General features: G+C 52.1%; 2 protein-coding genes across 3 annotated transcripts in view; both read right to left on the bottom strand.

Annotated features, from left to right (window-relative positions):
• Positions 1-7,977: 7,977 nt before the first annotated feature.
• On the bottom strand, positions 7,978-19,400 carry Rps6ka4 (ribosomal protein S6 kinase A4). 2 transcript variants are annotated; one of them, XM_021151389.2, is made up of 17 exons: positions 19,250-19,400; positions 19,091-19,162; positions 18,217-18,435; positions 18,009-18,124; positions 16,831-16,938; positions 16,532-16,612; positions 16,356-16,459; positions 16,103-16,253; positions 13,867-14,031; positions 11,062-11,190; positions 10,758-10,891; positions 10,575-10,668; positions 10,083-10,256; positions 9,799-9,993; positions 9,395-9,554; positions 9,111-9,274; positions 7,978-8,935 (listed from the first exon to the last, which is right to left on the bottom strand). In XM_021151389.2, exons 1-17 carry the CDS (start codon positions 19,302-19,304, stop codon positions 8,735-8,737), a joined length of 2,322 nt encoding a protein of 773 aa, XP_021007048.1. In that variant the 5' UTR covers positions 19,305-19,400; the 3' UTR covers positions 7,978-8,734. The 2 variants fall into 2 exon arrangements, with proteins under 2 accessions (XP_021007048.1, XP_029328656.1); XM_029472796.1 differs by having other exon boundaries at positions 19,137-19,162; positions 19,250-19,374.
• A 3,929-nt stretch (positions 19,401-23,329) lies between these two features.
• The window catches only part of Ccdc88b (coiled-coil domain containing 88B), a 13,946-nt gene continuing 12,886 nt past the window's right edge, over positions 23,330-24,389 (bottom strand). Inside the window, exon 27 of the mRNA XM_021151811.2 lies at positions 23,330-23,826. Coding sequence (XP_021007470.1) covers positions 23,771-23,826 — 56 coding nt within the window. The 3' untranslated portion in view covers positions 23,330-23,770. The remainder of the gene's footprint in view (positions 23,827-24,389) is intronic.

The following is a 24,389-nucleotide window of genomic DNA, read 5'->3' on the forward strand; positions in this document are numbered from 1 at the left end:
CTGTCCAGTTTCCACTTCTTGTTTGCATTGTGTGCTCCTGCCTTAGAATGAAAGACGGAAATTCCATCCTTCCTTTGTTGTGTGCTTGCCTGCACTGGAGTTTCCAGGGTCCTGTCCTCCCATGTTGATCCCAGGGTTCAGGTCGTCAGGCTTAGCAGCCTTTACCCACCAGACCACCTTGTCGGCATAAGGAAGTGATTTTTGAAGGGACCACTTTGATTTCCCATTCTCCTCTTTACTTTCTTTTTGTTGTTGTGGTTTTGTTTGTTTGTTTGTTTGTTTGTTTGTTTGTTTGTTTTGAGACAGGGTTTCTCTGTGTAGCCCTGGCTGTCCTGGAACTCACTTTGTAGACCAGGCTGGCCTCAAATTCAGAAATCTGCCTGCCTCTGCCTCCTGAGTGCTGGGATTAAAGGCGTGCGCCACCACTGCCTGGCAGCTTTTTACTTTCTGTTTAGCTTGGGTTACTTAATCTGTTGTGGGGTGAGGTGCCAGACTCTCAAGCCAGTGTGGTAGAGGCAAAGGTGAAGAGGTGAGCGTCTTTGTGAGTTCAAGGACAACTAGTCTACATAGTGAGTTCAGGCTAGGCAGGGTTACATAATGAGACCACTTCAAAAGCTAAAAGGGAAAAGCTGATTATGCTCTTCAGCCAGTTCCTTACACCTTCCTCCTTGGGCACACATGCTCAGCTGGTACCCACCGGGACGCTCTGATCCTCCTCAGAATCTTCCGCTCCTTGTTCCTTGTCCATCTCTTCTTTGTAGCATTTGCTCTTTCTCTCTGAAGCATTTTTTTCCCCACCACCCAGTTCCCAGTTGCTCGGGGACACAATCTTCACATTGAGATCCTGAGTTGCTGATCAGAATGGAAGGCTGAGCTAAGATGAGCGACGAGGCAATGTCACATGCTGACTGATGGGATGTTCTTCAACTAGACAGCCAGCCAAGCCAGCAAGTCTCCACTGCTTCAGGCTACACCGAGTCAGAGCAATAACCAGGCCCACAGTGCAGCCGAGCCGAACTGTGTAATAAAGGAAAGTAAACGGCCGCAGAAACCTCTGGAAGGCAGGGGTAACTGACTCTGAGAGGCGGGATTAAGCCAGGGGTGTGAAGGGGCTTGTAGCCTAAACTGCTGCTGCTACTACTGCTACTGCTGCTGCTGCTGTGTGACTCTGGACATTGTGTGCAGCCTTTCTGAGCCTTGTTTTCAGATAGTAGCTGCTCCATTCCTTAACTGGAGTCACCTTGGGTGTCTAATGGCAACCTTTGAATTCAGATCTGTGTGACACCCAAGCTGACACATTGACAGTTGGGCTCGATGGCCAGGTTCCCCCAAAGTCACTGTACCTGGAGAGTGATTCCTCTCTTTCATACAACTCCAGACATTTCCCCTAACTTGGCTCTACAGAGGCAGAAAGAACATTCAACCTCTGTTCTGGAGTGAGGTGGGATGAAGACCTGAGGAGATGAGGAGTTTGGAGCTGCAGCCCGGCATCGACAAAGCCTGTCCAGGACTGTTGCTGACAGCCCTTCAGGGACATCGGTCCAGAGCAGCCAGCTGGATGCCTGTGGCCACTACTGACTCAGAAGCTGAGAGACCTGGTCCATTCTCCACCCTGTAAATGGCTGGCTCTCCAATGATTGGGGCAAGAGGGTAGATGTCTGAAATCCTGCCATAAAGCTGGATCCTGTGGTGTGTAAAACTCTGGGGACTGGGAGTTTTAGCTCGTGCATCGAATCCCAGCACTGGAGAGACTGAAGCGAGAGAAATGCTGTGAGATCCAAGCTAGCCTGGGCTGCTAGTGAGTTCTAGGTCATCCTGGGTTACAAAGTAAAAGTCTAGGGGTTGCTGGGGCTATTCTCTGCCCCAACAGATGCCAGGAATGCTGGTTAAGGGTAGAGTCACAGCTCACACCCCAGGGGCCCAGCATCCAACAGGCCTTTCACAGTGGACTCTACTCCTTGGTGACGTCTTGATCAGTGGCTCTGGGGCCTCCTCACAGTCAGTAGGGCCTCAGGAGGAGTAAGAAGGCATGGAGGGAAGGCACAAGTGAGAAGGAGGACCCCAGGGCCCTGGCCAACGCCACAGCAAGCCAGCAAACAGAGTCCCTCCTCAGCCTCGCCCCTGTTCCTGCCCTGGCTTCCTCGGTGATAGACAGCAAGTTGTAGGATGAAATTTTCTGTCCTCCCCCAAGTACTTTTGATTGAGTGTTTCTCACACTGTCCCTGATGGAGTACTATCACAGTAGGCTGTATGAGCTCAGACCTAGTGGCCACCCTCCCCTGTAAAATGTCCACTATCTGAGAAGACAGCGTCTGCTGTCTCCCACCCTGTCCTAATGCCTCTGCTGTCTAACCCAGCTACCACATCTGTGACCTGTCTGCTGTAGGTCTTACCCTGTGGTGGCCAGCTCCACTGTTTGAATTTATCCAATAAGGTCTGGAGGCTCAGAGAGGTTAGCCACAGGAAACACAGCTGAGTAGCATTGAAGGCTCCCAGGGCTGTGCTCTGAAAACTAGATACTGATTGTTGGCTGTCAGCAGAGGGACTCTGACATCCTACCTCCCTCTCCTGCTCGGGAAGGTCTTCAGACAGAACTCAGTCTGAGAGCTACAGTCACCTCCTGATCCATGTGAAAGAGGAAATGTGTCATTCCCCAAGCCATTCAGAATGCCTCAGCAGCATCTGCTCAGGCATGAGGCCCTACTGGCCCACTTCAAAAGCACCTGAGCTGTCTACTGGAGAGACCAGGCTGGGGACAGCTGGGGTCTAGCCCAGGAAAGGCGCCTCAGCAGCGCTCCTCTCACAATGCACCAAGCTACTCGCTCACCAAACACCAACTCAGCGCCTTCACCGAGGGAGAAAGGAATCTTGGGAGGACCACATGTCAGACATAAACGCCTAGGGGCCTTGACTTTTGCTCACAGAAGACATGAATACAAGATAAAAGAGACAGATTGTGGACACCTGGAAGGTCCTAACTGCACAGAGTTCCTGGCCTGTATCACAGCAGGCCAGACTCCAGAAGGAACGGGTGCCAAGGGCTGGCAACAGGAGGACCTCTGGAAGCTCACCCAAGTGTCCCCTGCATCAAGTATCATGAAAGGAACAGATGGGCTTGAGGGGCTGGGACTAAGAAGTGTCAACAGCACCCTGTGGCCCAAGGTGGAGCCCCCCTTCATCCCAGCCCCTTCCCCACTGCCCCAGTTTCACAGTAGATGAGGGTGGTCTGCCTGGGAGGCAGGGAGAGAAGTCTAGAACTGCAGCCTGGCATCTACAACCATCATGAAGAGTCAAGCCCTACATGGCCTTCTCCTTCCCTGTTGTAACAGAACTGAGAGGATGTTTATCATAGTGCCAGCCAGGAACCTGTGGCCTACCTGCCGTGGGGCTCCCCACACTGCCTACATCCCTGCTCCCCGCCCCACCACACATAGCTGCCTTCTTTCAGCACTCTGGGCTCCCGTTGGGCCCTGGGTGTGTCCTGCTGCAGCCACTCCAGGCCCTTACAGGCAGCTCACCTCTGCAGTCACACAAGGTTCCCCAAGCCCATCTTATGCAGGACTCGGAATCAAGCTCAGGCCCCTTGCATGCTGGACAAGCACCCTGTGCAGCCCAGCTCAGAACAACAGGGAACAGAAAAGTGTCCTGGCAGCCAAAATTAGAAATGATCTAAATAAATGGTGGGAAGGAATGCCTGTGGCAACACAAAGCAATTCCAAAATATATGCAGGGATGGAAATGGTCACTACCAGCCTCCGAGTCTGAGACCTAGCTACATACTGATGTCATTCCCATTAAAATTCAATTCAGATCCATAAAGAAAAAAAGGGGTGGGGGCTGTGGTTGTGACTCAGTAGGATGCTTGCCTAGCACGCATGAAGTGTCCCTGGCATCACACATACCTGTATCCACGGTACTTAAGAGATAGAAGCAGGAGAAGCAAGAATTGAAGGTTATCGTTGGGTACATATGGTATTATAGGCCAACCTGGGCTACCCAGAACCCTTTCCTCAAAAGCAAAAGGAAAATATAGCAGTGCTTCAAATATTAAGAAAAATCTAAAATGACAAAGAAGACAGGCAGTGGTGGCGCACACCTTTAATCCCAGCACTCGGGAGGCAGAGGCCAGCCTGGTCTACATAGTGAATTCCAGGACAGCCAGGACTACATGGAGAGACCCTGTCTCAAAAACATTGTGTGTGTGTGTGTCTGTCTGTCTGTCTGTCTGTCCATGCCTATTTGTCTGTGTGTGCATACACTTAGGAAGATTATCTGTGGAGAGTCATACTAAGTAACCCCTCACTTTCTCCTTTCCTGTATTTTCTGAGTTTTCCTTCAAGCAATATTCAATTTGCTATGAAGTTTTACTGTCTGGCTGAGTAACCTGGAACTACACAAGAATTTGTGTGCATGCACAAAAATATCACGGTACACACTCAGGAAGACCAGAGGACAACCTGAGTGAGTTGGTTTTCTCCCTCCAGCATGTGGGTCCCAGGGATGGATCCCACGTTGTTGGGTCTAGCAGCCACCCTTGCCTGCAGACATTTTTAGACTTCTTTATTTTTATTTTCAAGTGGGTGACTGCTTTGCCTGCATGGATGTCTGTTCACCATGTGCACCCCTAGGGCCCAGGAAGCCAGAAGAGGGCATCAGACCCCCTGGAATTACCGGAGTTACAGAGCAGTGTTAGCCATCATGTGGGGATCAAACCCAAGTCTTCTGGTAGAGCAACCCACAATTGCAACCACTGAGCTGCCTCTCCCACCCCTGCAGAGTGCTTTTTCTTATGGCAATACTTGATGCCAGTGTCTAACAATGTGAGTCAGGTTCCTAACTTTGTTTTTAAAGCCCAGGATCACCCTGAACTTGCTGTGTAGCCAAGGATGACCTTGAACTCCTGATCCTCCTTGCCTCCGGTTCACCTCCTAAGTGCAGGGATTATGAGTGTGCTACCACGTCTGTTTTATGCAGTTCTAGCATTCTAACAACTATATACCAGCCCTACAAACACACACACACACCTCTTTTGAGACCATGTCTTTCCACATAGCCTTGGCTGTCATGGAACTTACTGGCCTCAACGTCACAGAGATCTATCTGCCTCTTCTCCCTCCTGGGTCCCAGGATTAAAGGCATGGGCAACCACACCCAGCCCCATTCCTCTATCTTAAATGAGAAGGGCCCTGCACACTGGAAGAACCCACTGATACCTGCTGATTCCACAGCTACTGTTTATGATGGACAGGGAAGCCTGGACTATTGGGTGATTCGCTCATGTCACAGAATCAACAACCAAGAACATAAGAGACAGAATTATAGAGAGTTCATCTCTGAGGAACCTTGCCAGGGCCTCTCCCTACCCTTCCAGAACACTGGGAGGAGACATAGCCGAGCAGCCCACAGCACCCAGAGGTGCGTTCCCTGAGGATGCCAACCGCCCATACCAGCAGCCCTGTCTTCAAGACCTGCTGAGCTTTACCCTGACACTGGAAACTCCAGGAACCCCACTCCCATTTCCAGACATCCAAGTACCACCACCTCCAAGAGATAAACTTAGCAGGAGGGTCTGCCTCACAGTCCCACAGCACAGCCCAGGAAGCACCAGCAAGCGAGCTCAGACCATAGCTGCCCCAGAAATGAGTACCACTGCACTGAGAGGAGGCTGCTCTCACCACTGATGAGTCACTGAAGAAACTGTTCTAAGTCTCCTACTCTCCATCCAAGGAGCCTTGAAAGACCAAGTCCAGGTCCATAGCTAACCATCTATGCCACAGCCATAAGCCAGTCAGCAAATGGCACTCTTGACTAAAATGATGAGCTCGGGATGGCCACATGACTTAACAACACCCACTAGAATACAGCTCCAGACTTTCTAAGAGTCCATCACCTGATTTCAGTCCGTAGCCATAGCTTGCTAGGCCCGCATCTTGCCTTAAGGGAGCAGTTCCCAATCTGTGGGTCATGACCCCTTTGTGGGTATTGAATGACCCGTTCACAGGGGTCACCTAAGGTCATCAGAAAGCGCAGACACTTACATTATGATTTCTAACAGTAGCAACATTACAGTTAGGAAGTAGCAACAAAAATAACTTCATGGTTGGAGGTCACCCCAACATGAGGAACTGTATTAAAGGGTCACAGCCTTAGAAAGGCTAAGAACCACTGCTTTAGAGCTGGAGAGATGGCTCAGCGGTTAAGGGCACTGATTACTCTTCCAGAGGTCCTGAGTTCAAGTCCCAGCACCCACATCGTATACACAAAATAAATAAATAAATCTTTAAAAAAAAAACAAAAAACAAAAAACAAAACAAAACAAAAAAAAAACCCACTGCTTTAAGGAGTTCTCCAGGCCCAAATACTGCTGGAGGCTGAGTAAAGAGGGAGCACTGGGGATCGCTGGCTTTACCCATACCAGGCCTGGCCAGAAGTTGAGTCGAGTTCATAGTTTCAAGAGCCTTTTAAAATGGGCTTGTATTTTTGCTTAAGTGAGTTAAAGTTGAGTTATCTACTAGTCACAAACCTGGCCAGAGCTTCTGAGAGCCATACATGAGATGAGTTTAACTTGTGTCAAAAACCCAAGAGCAGGGATGGAGGCATGGCTCTGAGGTTAAGAGCACCCACTGCTCTTCCAAAGGACCTGGGTTTGATTCCCAGCACCCACATGGTGGCTCACAACTGTTTTATGACTGCAGTTCCGGGGGCTCTGGCCCCCCGCTGCTGATTTCAGACGGCAGAGCAGACATGCGCGTTGAAACAGCCTACAATTAGTAAAAATAAGGGGGAAAAAGGATTTTTTTTAAAAGCCCAGAAGATGGCTGAGCGCTTTCCCAACATGCACGGAGCACCAGGTGGAGCACGGTGGTGAACATGGTCAAGAAGTGGAAGCAGGAGAGTACGGCATTCCAGGTCCAGATCATCCTCAGCTGCACAGTGAGCTCTGGAACAGCCTGAGCTAGTGGGTCTCAAAAAGCAAAAGCAGAATGACAGGGTGGAGGCTGGAACTAGGGGGAAGGGTTGGAGCTTAGCTGGGTAAATTACAATCCCCAGAACCCACATAAATGTGGGATGGCCACGGTGGCCCAGAAGGCTAAGTAGGGGTCTCTGGAGCAAGGCTAAACCAGCCCCCTCTGCAATACCTGGATTCAGTGAGTAAGACTGAGGAAGACTCCCAACATCTCTTGGGTTTCTGCACAAATGCACAAGTACACTGGAACATATGTGCACTCACGTTAATGTCAACAGGCATACATATGCAAATGACCCAAAATGATGGAGCTGGGGAGCTAAGTGGGTCTACACAGTGCCTGCAGTAGGAGGACATGAGTTGGAATCCCAAATCCCACATAAAAAGCCAGGCATGGCATGGGAGCCTGTGCAGTAGGTCAGCTCGGGTTCAGTGAGAAGCACAGTCTCAAAAAATAAAGATGGGAGCTCACCAAGGTGGTACACACCTTTAATGTCAGCATTTGGGAAATGGAGGCAGATCTAGCTCTATGAGTTTGAGGCCAACCTGATCTACATACTGAGTTCTAGGACAGCCAACGAATGCTGTGTAGAGACCCTGTTTAAAAATTAATTAGCTGGGGGTGGTGGGAGGGTACACTTGCTTTTAGTCCCAGCACTTGGGAGGCAGAGACGAGTAGATCGCTAAATCTGTGAGTTCAAGGCCAGGCTGCTCTACAGAGTAAGTTCTAGGACAGCCAGGCCTACACAGAGAAAACCCTGTTTTGGAATTAATTAATTAATTAATTAATTAATTAAAGGTGGAGAGCAACGGAGGAAAGATGAGCCATGAGGACCTCAGGGCTACACACACACACACACACAAACACGCATGCATGCATACCTGCATACACAGGTTCACACCAACATACAGCTAAGTGACTGTCTTCTTGACACCCTCTCAAAGGTCTACCTGTCCCTCCAACTCTGGTTCCAGACACCCTCTCCATGAACACAAACCACAGATCCACATGCAGCACTGGGTGGAGTTTTATTTTAAAGTCAAAGGCACAGCCTAGAGGGGCTGAGGCAGTGACTGTGGATGCCTAGCCCAGAACCCTATGGCTACACCTGCAGCCAGAAGCAGCTGTGCCCATGAGGAATGGGTGAGTGAGAAAGGGGCTCCCCTTGGGGAGCACCTGCCTTCTTCCTTAGCCCCACTAGGGGAGAAGCTGTTGACAAAAGTGATGTATCTCAGAAATGCTCTAGAGGTCCCTCAGGGTCTCTCTCTCTCTCTCTCTCTCTCTCTCTCTCTCTCTCATTCCCAACACAGGTCTTTGGTGGACATCATTGCACACGGTCCATAAAGTGACATTGATGGGTGTCCCCTCCTAGGGGCAAAGTCCCAGGGAAGCACAGTATACAGGCTCCTGATTTCTTCTCCATGGCAACTGGGTACTTAGGAACAGGATAGGATGCCCTTTCTTAGCAGAGTTGCCCCTGGAAAGGACCTTCTCTCTTCCTGATGGGGCAGCATTGGGATCAGGCGAGGGAGCCCCAAGATCCACTTTGCTCACAACAGTTGCTTCTCGGTGTCCCCAACTCTTATCTAGTAAGACACTTTAAAAAAATCTCTGCTTATAAAAATACTTCTGCTCTGTCTGGAAGTGGGTGTGGAGGGGAGGGCAATTCCTAGGGATCAGAATGGGAGCCGCTGGCAAAAGTCTGGTGGCAGCACCAGGCTCCCGGATCGGAGCTCCTAAAGGTAAGGGGGTCACAGTGGCGGGAGCTAGGAAGGGGACAAGGGGCCGTTGGCTCGGCGAGTTGTCCCCTTAGCGGCAGAGGCTGGTAGGCGACCGGAGGAGGCAGGCACTGGGGAGCCGCGGCGGGAGGCGGCCGCGCTCCGGAGCTTCTGCTTGCGCCTCTTGGCCAGAGGCGCATTCTCTACACTCTTGAGAAAGAAGCCCTCGCGCTTGCCTCGGTTGAACGCCTGGGAAAGGAGAGAATGAATGTCCCCACCCCGCCTGATTTGGGTTTGCTAGTCCTCGCCTCGGCGCGCATCCTACAGTGCCCAGATCGACAAGCCCCGGGCCTCCAGCCCCCAGAGGTCAAGACCCCCTAACCCATCAAAGGCGGGTTCCGCCTACCAGCGGCCCGCCTCTTACCATGAAAGTGGCATTGAGCCCTGAACGCACTGCTGGCCCAGAGGACTCCAGCACATCCGGCGTGCGGAGCGGGGGCGAGGAGCGCGCGCTGCCGTCCTGAAGCCACGAGCTGCTACGCAGCCCCTCCAGCTTCAGCCGCTTGGCGGGGTCGACTGTCAGTAGCCCTGGTGGTAAGGCAGGGGCATGCTGGAAAGGAGACTCACTCTGCTCCCGCACCTGTCCCTGATCCGAGGATCTCATAACCTTCCCTCCCTAACCATGCCCCAAGTCCTCCAGCTCCGCACCTCGGACCAGCTCCTTGGCTTCCTCCGACACACCTTGCCAGGCTTCCCCATCCAGGGAGAAGCGCCCTTCACGGATCTTGCACATGATCTCAGCTGCCTGACTCTGTCCACCCTGGCCGGAGGCCCCTTGGAAGGGAACCTGGCCAGACAGCATCATGTACTAGGAGGAGATAAAGGAGTGAGACCGGCCCAGGCTGCAAGGGGGCAGGCTGCATCCTCACCCGCTCACAGCTCCACCACCCTCTCCACTACAGGGACTCAAAAGTGATGGACCCTCAATCCCAGGTTCGCAGAAACCCATTGCATTCTGGCCTCAAAGACATGCTACCCCCACTAACAGACCTGGTCCCCTGCCTCCGGCTAACCATCAGGAAAATTAACCCCAGCTCCTCCGAGAACCTTACCAGAATGACACCCAGGCTCCATAGATCGCAGGACTCGTCGTAGCCCTGCTGTGCCAGCAGCTCGGGTGCAGCGTACTGCAGTGTGAAGCAAGGAGTCTGCATGGGCTCCGCCGGGCTCTGGGGCCGCAGTCGCGCGAACCCGAAGTCGATGATCTTCACCGGGGCCCCGGGAGTGTCGTCCGCGTACAAGATGTTCTACCGGGAGGGGAGCGGGCGACAGTCAGGGGCAGGGCCCAGCATAGGTGCCAGGCAGTCCTGCTCCACGGCCCTGGTCCCGCACCCACCTCGGGTTTCAGGTCGCGGTGCACCACGCCTGCCTCCTCGTGCATGAAGCTCACGGCCGAAACCAGGCTCCGAAGGATCTGGCTGGCCTCTGACTCGCTAAAGAGCCGCTTCTTGCGGATGTGTTCCAGTAGCTCCCCGCCTCGCAGCAACTCCAGGACCAGGTAAGTGTGTAGCTGCGGGATGCAAGGCAGGTCACTACCACCACCTGCCTGCTCGGGTACCGCGGGAGCCCCATATTCCTGGACTCCCCACCCCCACCTCAAACAAACAGCTTTTCAGGACCCCATTCTTTATCCAAATTTAACCACACCCATCCCATAAACTCCGCCCCCTTCCTGAGCATCCTCCTCACATTCCTTTCCGGCTCCATCCTTAGCAGTGTCCCTCAGTCCTCAGGCCTTATACCCCTCAGATCCCACTTCTGGGCTCTCTCTCTCTCTTCTCTACCACCCCCCACTCCACACAGGCTGTCCCTAACAAGCATTGGTCACCTGGTCGTGAAGCACCTCATGCAGAGTCACCACGTTGGGGTGTGACTGGCACAGGCGAAGGGCAGCCACCTCTCGCTGAGTGTTCTCCTCCAGCCTGGGGACAAGGCCGGAGGGGTTACAGTGGCCTACTGGGCCCTTATCCCTAGCCCTCTCTGGAGGGCTCTGCCCACAGCCGGCTCCCACCTGCGGCTGAGGATCTTGACAGCAAACTCCTGGCCACTCTGGCGCTGCCGACATCTCCGACACACAGAGAAGCTGCCCTGCCCCAGCGCTGGCTCCCGAAGGTCCAGCTCGTACTGCTGGAAGAAAGGCGAGTCCTGGAGATAAAGGGTGCCCGTTAGAGTCTTACGCTGGATATGAGTGGCCCTGTCATGGCCGACGGCCTGCCTACATCCAAATCATACCACCAGCAACCGGTGGAACTGGGCCAGAGTCCCCTCACCCCAGAGGACAAAGCCAATACCACCTCCACCCCAGGCCAGCCCACCTGCATCATGGCACTCCTGGCAACTGCTGCCCTGCCGGGCCTGTATCCGGCACCGGGTGCCTGCAGTACATCAGCCATCACTGCATTGTTGTGGTCAAAGAGGATGGACGGAGCCACGAAGGAGTATCCCTGCAAAGATGAGTGTGGGGTTGGATGAGTGTGGGGTTGGGGGCAGCTGAGTTCATCCACAGAGGGGCAGTGAGGGCACTCTTACATCTGAGCGCACACAGCCTGTGTGGACACATCTTATCCCATGATTACTTGGAGCCATGCCTACCCTCCAAGTGTGCAATCGACACACACACACACTTGTCTTATCACAGTGACCAGCTTTTCTACCCACAATGTACCTAGCACAGACTAGTGGCCCAGGACTGTACACAAGGGCTGCTCCTGTTGTCATACACACTTAGCTTAAGATAATTCATCGGCTAAGGGGGTGGGGGGAGCCTACTCTCTATCCTTTCAAGCCAGACCCTGGACTCCTCAGTGAGAGGAAGAGGTACCAAGGAAAGACAAGAGAATGGAAAGGCGGCCTTTGCTTTTCATACAGACCCGTGTCCTAGCAATTTCAGAGTCCTGCTGTTACTGTTTTGTTCCAGTTGTTGTTGTCTGGGGTTGTTAATTTGTATTGTGGCAGGGTCTTACTGTGTAGACCAGGCTGGTCTGAATTCACAGTGATCCCACTGGTTGTGCCTCCTGAGTGCTGGGATTAAAGATCAGTGTCAGCACTACTCAGTCCTCACTTTGTTTGGAGACAGGTCATTCTATGTAGCCTCAGTTGGCCTGGTACTCACTATGTAGCCCAGGCTGAATCTGTCCTCCTGCCTCAGTCTCACAGTGCTGGGATTACAGGTGTCCATTACCATGCCGCACAACTGGTTTCTTTAAACCAGACTCCATGTGGGTAGTGCTTTGTCCTGTTAAGGTCTCTGGTTCATTCCCAGTGCCCAGACCCAGTTATGGGCGCTCAACAGAGTCTCACCCAGAGTCTGCACCTTAGCCCTCAGGATGACCAGTGTAATACCATCACAACTGGCTGGATCCATCATATTCAATAGTGTTCTAGTTTTATTTAATATGTTTAAACTATGTTCTACAGGCTGGACCTGAGCCCTAAGCCTGAAAGACACAGGGATTAATCCCATTCCTTAGGGACTTCCAGACCAGTCATTGTCAAATTGCTCAGCAGTAGGTACGTAGGCTCAAGGGCAGTGCACAGGAAAGGAAATCCCAGAGAGCCAAGTGGTCTGAACCTATGCGGAGCTTGCCGGTTGACTGCTCTGGAGCAGGCAAAATAGAGGTGTGCTTGGGAGCCTCTAGAACGTGCAGTGGTACTGTGTGGAACATCAGGTAGGAGAATGGTAAGCAGCTGACAGAGGATCACATCACCCCAGGCCCTGGATGCCAAGCTAAGGCAAGCCTTGCCACTCTGCCCTGGGTTTCTATGCAAGTGTGCTGGGCTATGGTACAACCATAGCATCTTGTCCACTTAGCAATTTTGAAAATTATTAATAATTTTTGAGACTGAGTCTCATATATCTCAGGCTGGCCTCAAAACTCCGTATGTAGCTAAGGATGGCCCTGAACTCCTGATCCTCTTGCCTCTGCTTCCTGAGCAACAGCCCGGCTTATGCAGTGCTGGGACTAAACCCAAGCTTCACATACGCAGAGCAAGCTCTCTGCCAACTGACCTACATCATCAACCCTTTAATAATTTTTTTTTGGTTTTTTTTTTTTTTTTTGAGACAGGGTTTCTCTGTGTAGCCTTGGCTGTCCTGGAGCTCACTCTGTAGACCAGGCTGGCCTCGAACTCAGAAATCCGCCTGCCTCTGCCTCCCGAGTGCTGGGATTAAAGGCGTGCACCACCACGCCCGGCTGCCCTTTAATAATTTAAAGCAATATTTTTTCAGTTTATTTATTCTATATGTGTGGGTGTTTTGCCTGCATGCATGCCCATTCACCACATTTGAATTGCAGGGCCCTCTGAGGCCAGAAGAGGGCGCCAGATCCCCTAGAACTACACTCACAGATGGTTGTGGGTGCTGGGAATTGAACTCCTGTCACCTGCAAGAGCAGCCAGTGCTCTTAACTGTTGAGCAATCTCTCTAGACCCTAAAGTAATATTTTTAGATAACACAGAAATGGTGGAATGGAAAGGAAATGAAAATCCAGGCCTGGAGGCACTGACCTGGACTTCAGCTACTTAGGAGACTAAGCAGTAAGGTAGCAAGTTCAAGGCCAGCCTAGGCAACTCATCAAGGCCATATCTCAAAATGAAAAAGGAGATAGTAGCATGGCTCAATGGCAGAGCAAGGCCCTATGTTTCATCCCTAGTATATAAAGGGAAACGGGGGCTGGAAAGATGGCTCAGCAGTTAAGAGCTCTGCTCTTCCAGATGACCTGGGTTTGATTCCCAGTACCAACCTGGTAGCTCACAACTGTCTGCAATGCAGTCCCAAGGGATCTGACACCCTCTTCTGACCTCCTTGAACACCAGGCATACTCGTGGTGCATAAACATACAAGCAGACAAAATCCCTATGAGTGAGTAAGTCAATCATAAATGAATAAAAGTTTGAAAAGAGTGAGCAGATATTAGTATGAAATACAAAGCCATCAAAAACAGCTATGGTGACTTCTATAACTGACAACACCAGGCACCCCTGGGAAGTGGAACAGTCCGGGGAGATGTGTCCTCAGAGTAACCCAGGGTCTGTGCAGTGAGTGACCTTGCCAGCAGGACTGAAGCAAGTAACAGTGTCCTGCATCTATGCCATCTGGGGCCATGTGGGGTCCCACTCACCTGAAAGATCCGAGGGTCCCCAGGTGGAGGGCTGCCTGCAGGGGAGTAGACGGGCTCCAGCCGGGTGAATTCCTCCGCAAAATTCCCCACGTCCAGCTCTGAGCGGATCTGGGGCCGGAATGGGGCTGGGATCTTTCTGGCAGCCAGAGCCACCCAATCCAGACCCTGGGAACAGAGGGTAAGGGTGAGAGGTGAGAACAAGGTGACCACTCTGCTTCCTCTGTGGATAGAACAGAACCTTTCAGCCTGTGCCTAACCTTGAATGACTACTTGATAATCACACAGCCTTGGTGTGCGTTACTCCATTTTGAATCTAACTGCTGAGAAAGAATGAACGTTACATCTCCTTTATACAAGTAAACAACTGCCATCTGCCAGCACAGCCAGAGGCACAAGCTGATAAATATTTGTATCTAATAAATAAGGACACCTGGAAATGTAGCAAGCCCTGAGTGAGGGCGAAGCTCAGGCGGTAGTGTGCCTCCCTAGATGTGCACAGAATCCTGGTCTGATCCTCAGAATGCATAAACTGAGCATGCCTATAATCCTAAAACTGGGGAGGTGGAGGCAGGAGAGTCAGAAACACATAGGGAGTTTGAGACCCTGGTGGATGTCAGAAAAATCAGACACTGAGCATATCACATCTAAAGGAAGTCCTACCCCTGGGACTGTGAAAAGAAGGATCCTAGGATCAAACTGTGGCTGCCCTGCTAACTAGTCACTGGGTCACAGGTGACAACCTCATCCAGGCAAATTGCCACAGCAGAGGACTCTCACCCAAGCGCCCCATTAGCTTCTTCTTCAATGACATTCAGCCCGCTTCAGCCTGGGCCCTGGGCCCGGAAACAGCTGTTGCCTGGCCCTGCATCTGCTCAGTCTCTTCAGGACAACCTCAGCAGGGAAGCCTCTCTAACCCTTTCTTAGCCATTCTGCAACCTATGTATAATTACCATGTGGCACTTGGACTGGAGAATTAATACTCATAACAACAAAGAGACTAAACACGCAGGTGAGACAGCTCCCTGCATGGGGGCACTCCCCCCCCCAAGCCTCACAGTCACAGAGTGGAAGGAGAAAACCCACCCCTACAAGTTGTCCTCCCTTTTGGGAATGAGCACCTGCTCTTTGACATGTTTAAGCTAAGGTGGCAGAACTAAGCTTCTGCCAGCATCCACTTTCCTGTCTTTTTAGCATCACAATTCCAATACAACCAAGATGCACCATCTTACAGACACTTCTTTGTAGCTGGTTGTGCCCAATAGCTTGCAAGGAAATACTGTCAGGTGGAGCCTAGGAAAGCACCTTGAAGGGAAGGTGAGAAACTTGCAAACCCTGCCCTTCCTCCTCCCACTTCCGTCCTGGAAAGCAGGCTACATAGTCATCCCTTTGGAGTCACAAAGCAACCCTGAAAATGGATGCCATATCTTAATATGGAAGAACAGAGAGAGAGACAGACAGAATGAATGAGCTTGGATTCTTAAACACAACCTAGTCTGGATTTCTTCTCCTCACCACCACCCCATTGTATGTGCACATATATATGCATGTGTGTTTGTATGTGTGTAATGTCAGGTAAGTGTGTATGTGCAGTAGCCTCCAAAGATCTTTGTCCAAAGAAAGGGCAGAAGGGAGAGGACACCATGTCAAGTGCCAAGCCTCAGAGACCTTGGGACTTCTGCAGGATGATAGACAGGTGAGCACCCTCCCAGCAGTCTGAGATGGGGGAGGGAGGTGTTCCAGAAATTCACTGAAGGGAGTGGACCCTGGTCAGCTCCATTCTGGGTTCTAGTCTTGCCCATGCCTCTACCTGGAGCCGTGCTGGCCCAGGAGAGGAAGACTGCTCTGAGAGCAGCCCTGGAGACCCTCCAAGGCTCGGGTCCCAGCATGGAGGCAGGAGGGACCTGTGTCTGCCCACAGGGGATAGATACCCACAAATGGATGGATGCTCTTGCTGCATGTCAGATAGATGCCAAATCTGATGACTATATATAAACAGAAGAAGACAACAGCTAGGAAAACCCACTCAGTGAGGTCACATGTGAAGGCTCCGTGCTAGTTCACACATTCCCAGGGAGCTGCCCAGTGAGTGCCCTGAGGACAGTAAGGTCTGCACATTCTACCCTTTGACCTCTTATTGTGTGTAACATCAGAAAAGATGGAATACGCTTGTGCTCCCCATGCTGCAGCCCGGCCTTCAGAGGTGAAGGATCTATGAGGTCATACATTAAAGCCTCACCTGGAAGAAGGGGTGACTCTTGACTTCCTGCGCACCCTGGGGACCTGCGCCCAACCTCTTCTTAGGGTCCTTGCACAGCAGCCGCTGTAGCAGGTCCTGTGCCACAGGCCCAATCCGGAGGGGGAAGGGAGGGGAGCACTTCAAGATCCGTCTGGGAGGATGGGTGGGGTGTCAGGGGCAGCAAGCCCCCTCCCAGCCCAGCCCAGGAAGGCCGTATAGCCCTCAGCTACCCTCCATGACCTGTACAACTCACCGGGACACCTCAGCCTGAGTGTTCCTCTCTCCCTCCAGTGTGAAGGGTGAGGCCCCTGTCAGCAGCTCGAAGAGCAGGATACCCAGGCTCCACCAGTCCACAGCCTATGGGGCAGGGCCAGAGTGAAGGCCTTGTGCACTCGCCCCACCCCTGCCACCTTCACCCTGACAACCCACCTTGCCATGTCCAGCCTTGCTTCGGATGATTTCGGGAGCCATGTACTCGATTGTGCCACAGAAGGAGAAGGTCCGCTCTTTCTGAGAAGCCAAGAGGACCCATTTGTATACCTTATTTGTATACCTTAGCTTCACCCCTACCCCAAGGGCCATAAAGGCTTAGAGCAGAACTTGCTCAAATTAGAAGATTCTGGGAAAACAATGGGAACCTTGGTACCCGACCACTCTGCAGCCCCCTCCCAGGGGGCTGACACCGAGGGAGCAGGTCCAAGGCCTGGCTGGGAGTGCCACTCACTCACCTCCTCCGTCAGGAACTCCTTGCTCAGCCCAAAGTCTGTAAGGACGATGTGACCTTCCGAGTCAAGTAAGACGTTCTCCAGCTTCAGGTCCCGGTAGATGATACCCAGCTGTCAGGAGCAGATGGGACGATGAGTGCCACCCTGAGAGACACACTACACAGCCACAGCCCTGTGGGTCCCTGTTGGTCCCCACGTAGGATAAAGAGATTCCCTGAAGATCTTTCACCTGCAGGGAGATCTCCAGGGCAGGATGAAGCTGGGCAGAGCTAGTTATTAGATAAGAAAAGCCACTGGATCCAGGCATGTAAACTCATGCCCATCCTTCTAGTGCCCAGGAGGCTAAGGCAGCCAGCCAAGGCTAGTCAGCGATTAGCAGGAGAGCTGGGTTACTGAGCAAGACCCTCAAAACAAAACAACAAACAAAGAAGAAAAGGAAGAGATCAAAGAGAAAAAATAAGGACCAAGGCTGGGTGGGACTGGTTAGAAGAGCACGTAGCATGGGGCCCTGGGCTGGGTCCCCAGCACCCCATGAAACCAGGAGTGATCGATCGACAAGCCTGAACTCTCAAAGAGACAAGGGCTGCAGGATTCGAAGTTCAAGGTCATCTTGACTACACAGGGATCTGAAGGCCAGCTTGGGCACATGAGATGGCTACAGGAAGAGTTAAACAGGGGACCATGGAGAGGGCTCAGCAGAGAGAGTGCGGACAATATGAGATGGATCTCAGAACCCATGCAAAGGTGGAAGGATATCGTTAATGTCACAGAATCTGACCCACACATGTGCTCTGGCACATATGCACATGCACACACCACACATGCACAAAATAAAAGCAAGTAAGAAGGGACTCAAGAAGGGCCACCAAAGGCACCCTGCATTGAGAAGTCCTGTGCACAGGCCCCAAGGCGCCCAAGAGTGTGAACAAAAAGTCCCATTTCAGAGGCCTTGAGGACTGAGGTCTGAGGTCACCACTTAAGGAAGTCCGATGAAGGTTAGCCTAGGTTCCTGTTGGAGGAAAGCCCCTTCCAGAAGGTTCTGGAGCAGAAGACCCTTCCAGGTAGTGCTATCTCAAGCAGTTCTTTCAAGGTCCCCACCCAGGTCACCCCTGAAACAGGAAGCCCCTCATTAGGTTCAGGGCAGTCCCCGGAGAGCAGCCAAAAGGCAGGGCGTCTCTTACCTTGTGCAGGTGTTCCAGGGCCAGCACAATCTCTCCCCCATACACTCGCACCTCAGCCTCCTTGAAGTACTGGCGCTGGTAGAGGTGAGTGAACATCTCACCACCGCTCACGTAGTCTGGGAGTGAGGAGAAGTTGAGATGTTTCCCTACAAGGTAGCCTAACCTAACTCCCGTCCCCCTCCAAAGCTGAGATATGACAGGCCCTCACCCAGGATGAGGTGCAGCTTGGCATCCGTCTGGAAGGCGTAGTGCAGTGTGACCAGGAAGGGTGCTTGGCGCACCAGCTCCAGCACCGAGCGTTCGGTGCGGGTATGCTCCTGTGTCTTCGCGCGCTGCACCAACGCCGCCTTGCGTAGCACCTTCATGGCATAGAGCTTGCCCGCGTCGTGCCCACCCGCCTTCCGCACCAGGAACACCTTCCCATAGGCTGTGGGAGCAGCAAGCAAGCGGTTGGAAGGTGGGCTGTAAGTGCGAGGGCGGTGCAGACTGGTGGGAAGAGGGGTGCAAAAGGCTGACAGAGCCTTCTAAGGAGAAGGTGAGCCCTCCCTGGAGGGTGCTCGGTTAAGCCTGAAAAGCAATGTGCAGTGCAAACTAGCCTGGGGAGCTTGCAACTCCAGAAGGCCTGCGGGGCGGGGAAGGGGCGGGGCACGTGCAAACCTGGGATGATCAAGAGAGCTGAGAAAAGATGAAAACGCTGGCACCGGAGGCAAAGGCGCGCTCCCAGTCAGCGGAGGGATGTGCAAACCCGGACTGGGGAATTTGCAAAATACAAGAGTGGGGCTCGCAAGGGAAGATGGGGGGAGAAGCTGTGCAAAGCTCTTGGGAGGGAGTCAAAACCCCAAAGAGGCTAGGAAATCGCGGCAGGGGGCACGCTCGCACAGGACTTTGCAGAGAAGAGTCCTGTCAACGTGGACGCCCTGCAAGTAGGCACGGAACCCTGGTACGGTAGGGCGGGGCGGGCAAGGGGAGCTATGCCGGGAAAGGGTGGGGGGACCTCCCCAGCAACCAGGCCCAGGCCCAGGTCCAGGCGAGTGGGCGGGCAGAAGGCCCAAAGCACCATGCCAGTGAAAGAGGTTTCTCACCTCCCGTGCCCAGCACCTTGAGCAGCGCGAAGTTCTCCACGCTCACCTTCTCCTCATGCCCGGTGAGGTTGGCTGCGGACACAGGGGGGCGAGTGAGCCCAGAGGGTCGCTGACTCTTGCCACCCGTCCCGGAGAGTCGCCTCGGGATCCGGCACCCACCTTCGGTGATCTGCAGCTCCACGGCGCAGCCCTCGTCCTCATCCTCGTCTCCCATGGCGGGCCGGTCGCTGGGGCCCGCGCTGCTGGGGCTACGGGCGGCGCCGGTTACATGGCGGCTCCGGCCGGGGCGGGTGCTTCCTGGTGCCGCCTCTGGGGCCGAGCGGGCGCCGGCACCGCCTCCCGGCTCCCAGCCCGCCCCGTGCGGCCTGAGTCAGGCGGCTGGAACGTGACGGAGCGGGGCTGTGGGTGGGAAGCCTCAGACGGTGGCAGGGTCTCCCGGCCCCGGGACCAGTGAGAGCCCTGCAGGGCCTTTAGGTGACCTGTGGCTGCAGCTGGAGTAAGCCTCCTAGCCAGGTGTCTGTCCAGCAGGATATGGAGGACACTAGAGGTCTGTGTCCCAGGATTTGAGGAGGGCTGCCCACCAGGGCTGATGGAGCCCTCCCTCCCACGTGGCAGCCTTGCCTCTTCTGCTCCTCTTAGCCAACTGACACAAATCACAGCCCACTTCCTTCTTTAGGACCACTCGTTACACTCGTTAAGCTCAGCAAATACAGTGGAGATCTTTATATTCCCTGGACACAGGAGCCCTAGGCTCTTGATGCTGGGCCTGCAATGGGCATCCTGAGAGCACACTTCAGAAACAGGAAGTCACTTTACATGGGTAAAGTTGCTTTTGCCCCAAAGGAGACCATCTGACTTGGATGCCTAGTTCCCTCCCACATGGTAAAAAGAAAGAACCGACTTCCACAAGCTACCCTAAGATCTAAGTGCCTGCACCTACATACAGTGCAAACATATGGCATAATATAAAATAAATGTAATTTCAAAAAGAATTAAAGAGGGAGCCTGCAGGGCTGATTGCTCAAGGACCCCACTCCACCTTTCCCAGGGAGCCCCACCCTCCCTGGGGCAGCCTCGGGTGCCCTGACTCACATCCTGCCACCCAGCCTAATTGTCCCTGTATTCGTTTGCTTCTTTGTTGCTGTGATAAAACGTTCTGACTTAAAGCAGCTTGGGGAAGGGGCGGTTATTTGGTTTGCAGGTTACAATCCATAACTGAGGGAAGTCAAGGCAGGAACTCAAGGCTGGAACCTGGAGATCAGAACTGAAGCAGAGACCATGGAGGAGCACTGCTTATGAGGAGCACTGCTTATGAGGAGCACTGCTTATGAGGAGCACTGCTTACTGACTTTCATGCCTTGATTTTTTTTTTCAGCTAGCTTTATTACATAACCCAAGCCCATCTAGCTAGGGATGTATCACCCACAGTGACTTAGGCCTTCCTATAATCAATTTGCAATCAAGAAAATGCCTCCACAAATATGCCCATTGGCCCATCTGCTGGAAGCAGTCTCTCAGCTGTGAGGTTCCCTCTTCCTAGGTGTCTAGTTTGACAAAAGAACTATGACATTTCACCCCATCAGCTTGTCTCTGTTAAAGCATAGCCGTTCCTTTCTTATTTGTCCTTAAGGTCTCATGCTAGCATCCCAATATTTTAAATAGGTAGCACACACCTTTAATCCCAGCACTCGGGAGGCAGAAGCAGGTGGATCTCTGAGTTCGAGGCCAGCCTGGTCTACAGAGTGAGTTCCAGGACAGCCAGGGCTACACAGAGAAACCCTGTCTCAAAAAACAAAACAAACAAAAAACAAACAAAAAAACCAATAACTGGATAGTCTATATTATCTTTTTTTAAAAATCTAGTCTCTTAAATGTGGGCTACTGTAAAGTCTAAAATACTGACATACTTTAAGATTTCTTTATTTTATTTATATGAGTACACTGTAGGTATCTTCAGACACCCCAGAAGAGGTCATCAGATTCCATTATAGATGGTTTTTGAGCCACCATGTGGTAGTGATAGCAGAGTCAGTACCCAGCATGTGGGGCTCACGAATGCTCTTCTGGCCTCAAATCACTGAAGCTGCTCTGCTCTGCTAGCCTGCCATCCACAGAACACATGGCTTGTCTTGAAGGCTTGAGTCAACTCCTTTCCACAACTGCTGCTGTCCTTAGCATTTGTCCCACATCCCTGGCATCTCCCAGATCCTGAGTTCCCCACTGCGACTGAAACTGGACCTTCACCACAGACCTCCTGGCCCCCTTCTGGGACTCTGACCTTGCTATATAGTACCAAGCCTCAGCTGTTCTCCATGACCCTTCCAGGCCTTTGAAACCAGAACCATTTGGGAGCCTCTTACACATTGTTTGCCAAGTTTGATTGACAGCTTAAGATGCAGCCTTGGCCCCCACTTGGCCACAGCGTCTGTGTGGTGACCCTGAGAAACATTTCCCACAAGACTTTGCCTCTGCCTCCTGGGTGCTGGAATCAAAGGTGTGCGCCACCACAGCCCAGATCACTTCTACTGATTCTTATTTCAAATACATCATATGGATAACCCTGACAAACTCTGAAACTTCACAAGCCATGGTCTGCACTGCTCTCACTGTGGTCTTCCAAGTTCCCAGAACAGTTCCTTAAGCTCTGAGCACGCGATGGCATGAAAGCCACATGGTCCATCACCTTCTATAGTAGTTTGCTTCTCTGTGGCTATGATTTAAAACAAAATACTCTGGCAAAAAGTAACTTGTGGGGAAAAGAGTTTTAGCTGGCAAGCCAAGCCAAGGCAAGAACATGGAGGTAGGAACTTGTAGCTGTCTTTTGCTACTTTGTGGGGTTTTTCTTCCACTCTTCTTCACCCCTTTTCTCCCACCCTTTCAATTTCCTAACACAGGGTAAGAGAGAAAAAAGGATAGAGGGAAAAGGAAAGAGATCCCTGAAGAAAGCCAAGGAGAGAAAGGAGGGAGACATTATTGTTAGACTTCCTGCTGACTAGGGGTGTCCAGTTCCTTGGTGCAAGTTTGATCTTCACCATCAGGTTATCTAATTTCTTCTTGTTTCTTCTTTGTGCACACGACTTAACAACCCACGTAGCCTCTCAACCCACGTAGCCTCTCCTAGTGTTTGTTTATATACCCTTTGAGAACTCCAGAATTCCAAAAGTCACACAGTCTCAGGAACTCTCTGCCCCATATCGCACAAATACATTCGCATAATATTTCTGTGGTTTTCAAAGAAACCAAAATTACAGAATTGTCCCAGCAGGAACTGGAGTGGAGACTGTGGAGGGACACTGCTTGTTCACTTGCTTCCTCTGCCTTGCTTGGCTGCCTTTTCTTTCTTTCTTTTTTCTTTCTTTCTTTCTTTCTTTCTTTCTTTCTTTCTTTCTTTCTTTCTTTCTTTCTCTCTCTCTCTCTCTCTCTCNTCTCTCTCTCTCTCTCTCTCTCTCTCTCTCTCTCTCTCTCTCTCTTTCTTTCTTTTTTTCTTTCAAGATTTTTATTATTTTTAACTGGTGATCATGGAAGCCAGAGGCATTCCCTAGAGCTGGAGTTACAGAAAGCTGTGAGCTGCCCAATGTGGGCCTTGCAGAAGAGCAGTGAGTGCTCTCAACTATTGAGCCATATCTCCAGGCTCTCTGCTAGCTTTTTTTATACAGCCCAGGATCACCTGCCTAGGGACGTAGCATCACAGTGGCCTGAGCCATCCTACATCAATCAAGAGAATACCTCTGTAGACACTCCCGTATGCCAATCAGATGGTGACAATTTCTCTGTTAGGTTTCCTCTTCCCAGGTGTCAAATTGACAACTAAAGCTGTATCAGTTCCCCTTTATCATCCTGGAGACTCAGCTCAGAGATGTGCCATACCACCTCTTATAGAAACCAGACTGTGAGCTCCCTGAGGTAGGGCTCAACTCCAAAACGGTTGGGTGGGGGAAGATGAGGAGGTTGGGAGATGTGGAGAGAGAAAAGTGCCCTGAGAGGCAGGGTCAGGCCAACTAAGTTCACTGTTCTCATATCCCAGACCCCAGATCTCATCCGCTGTTAAATGCCTACGCAGGCCCTGCCCCCATTGGCTGGTTACCTGGCCAGCTCATGCAGGTTTTCACAAGGCCAAATGGCCACACTATGATTCCTTTTGCTGCCTGGTCCAGGCATGGCTCCCTGGCTACAGAAGCCCACAGCGATGGACGTCCCCAGCACCTCCAGTCTCCCACAAGCAGCCAGCAGACACAGAACCCAGTTTCAAGGGGTTTCAGCTTTATTCTTCTTTCCCTCGTGTCCCAGACAATGCTCAGATATCAGCCCAGGCCTGTTCCCAGGGAATGGGCCTTAGCTCCCCATCTAGACCTGGCAGAGGGTTTTCTTGCCCACTCTTGCCAGCCGTCTTCAGCTGGGGAGTCTCCCAGGGATCGTCTCCTCAGTGATGGCTGTACTTCAGAGCAAGAGCCCTGGCCAGGAGCTCCCTGTTCAGACCAGTCATCTCCCCTATCCACAGCCTCATCCCAGCTCCTTCTCAGAGCCCCAATATAGGCTGTGGGGGATCTGAGAGCCCAGGCCTCTTTGTCCAAGGGGTCTTCTTGGGGCCCCCTGGTTCCCCGGCTCTTGGGCTGCCTGGGAGCCCCACTGACCCTACAATGGGAAGAAGGCTGCACGTCTAAGCCGTCTGTCCCCACAGAATCACTGGCTGAGGGAAGGGGTAAGGAACTGTTTCTCCGGTTTCTGCTCCTGGAGGGCTGGAGAGAAAGATTGGGATCAAGTTTCCTCCCAGAAAGATGGCCAGCAGTCAAGGCAGCCCATGGGACCACAAACCTTCTGTCCCCACCTCCCTGTTCTAGCCTGCCTCCAAGCTGTCCTTCGGCTCAGCTTGAGGTTCCTCTTTGAAGCCTGTCCTTAAACAGTGCCCCCACTCAAATCCCAGTGTGGCCTTTCAAAAAAACCACACACACACACGCACACGCACACGCACACACTTACTTCTTTCCCAGCATTATAGCCTCCTATCAGGCTGGGGCTGAGCCTCTGCTAGCCCAAACTGCTATATGCTTGTGTGTGAAGTGCTTGCTAGACTTTAAAAACTTAGTATGAAAAAATAATGAGTGTGATGGCACACAAACTATTATCCCAGGACTAAGAAGGTTGAGGCAGGAGGATTGCCACAAATAGTCCAGCCTGGGCTACACTGTGAGCTAGGCTATTATAGACTATATAACAAGACCCTGTCTCAAAAAAGAAAGAAAGAGGGAAGGAAAGGAAAGGAAAGGGAAGGGAAGGGAAGGGAAGGGAAGGGAAGGGAAGG

Source organism: Mus caroli, chromosome 19 (genome assembly GCF_900094665.2).
Source record: "Mus caroli chromosome 19, CAROLI_EIJ_v1.1, whole genome shotgun sequence".
NCBI lineage: Eukaryota > Metazoa > Chordata > Mammalia > Rodentia > Muridae > Mus > Mus caroli.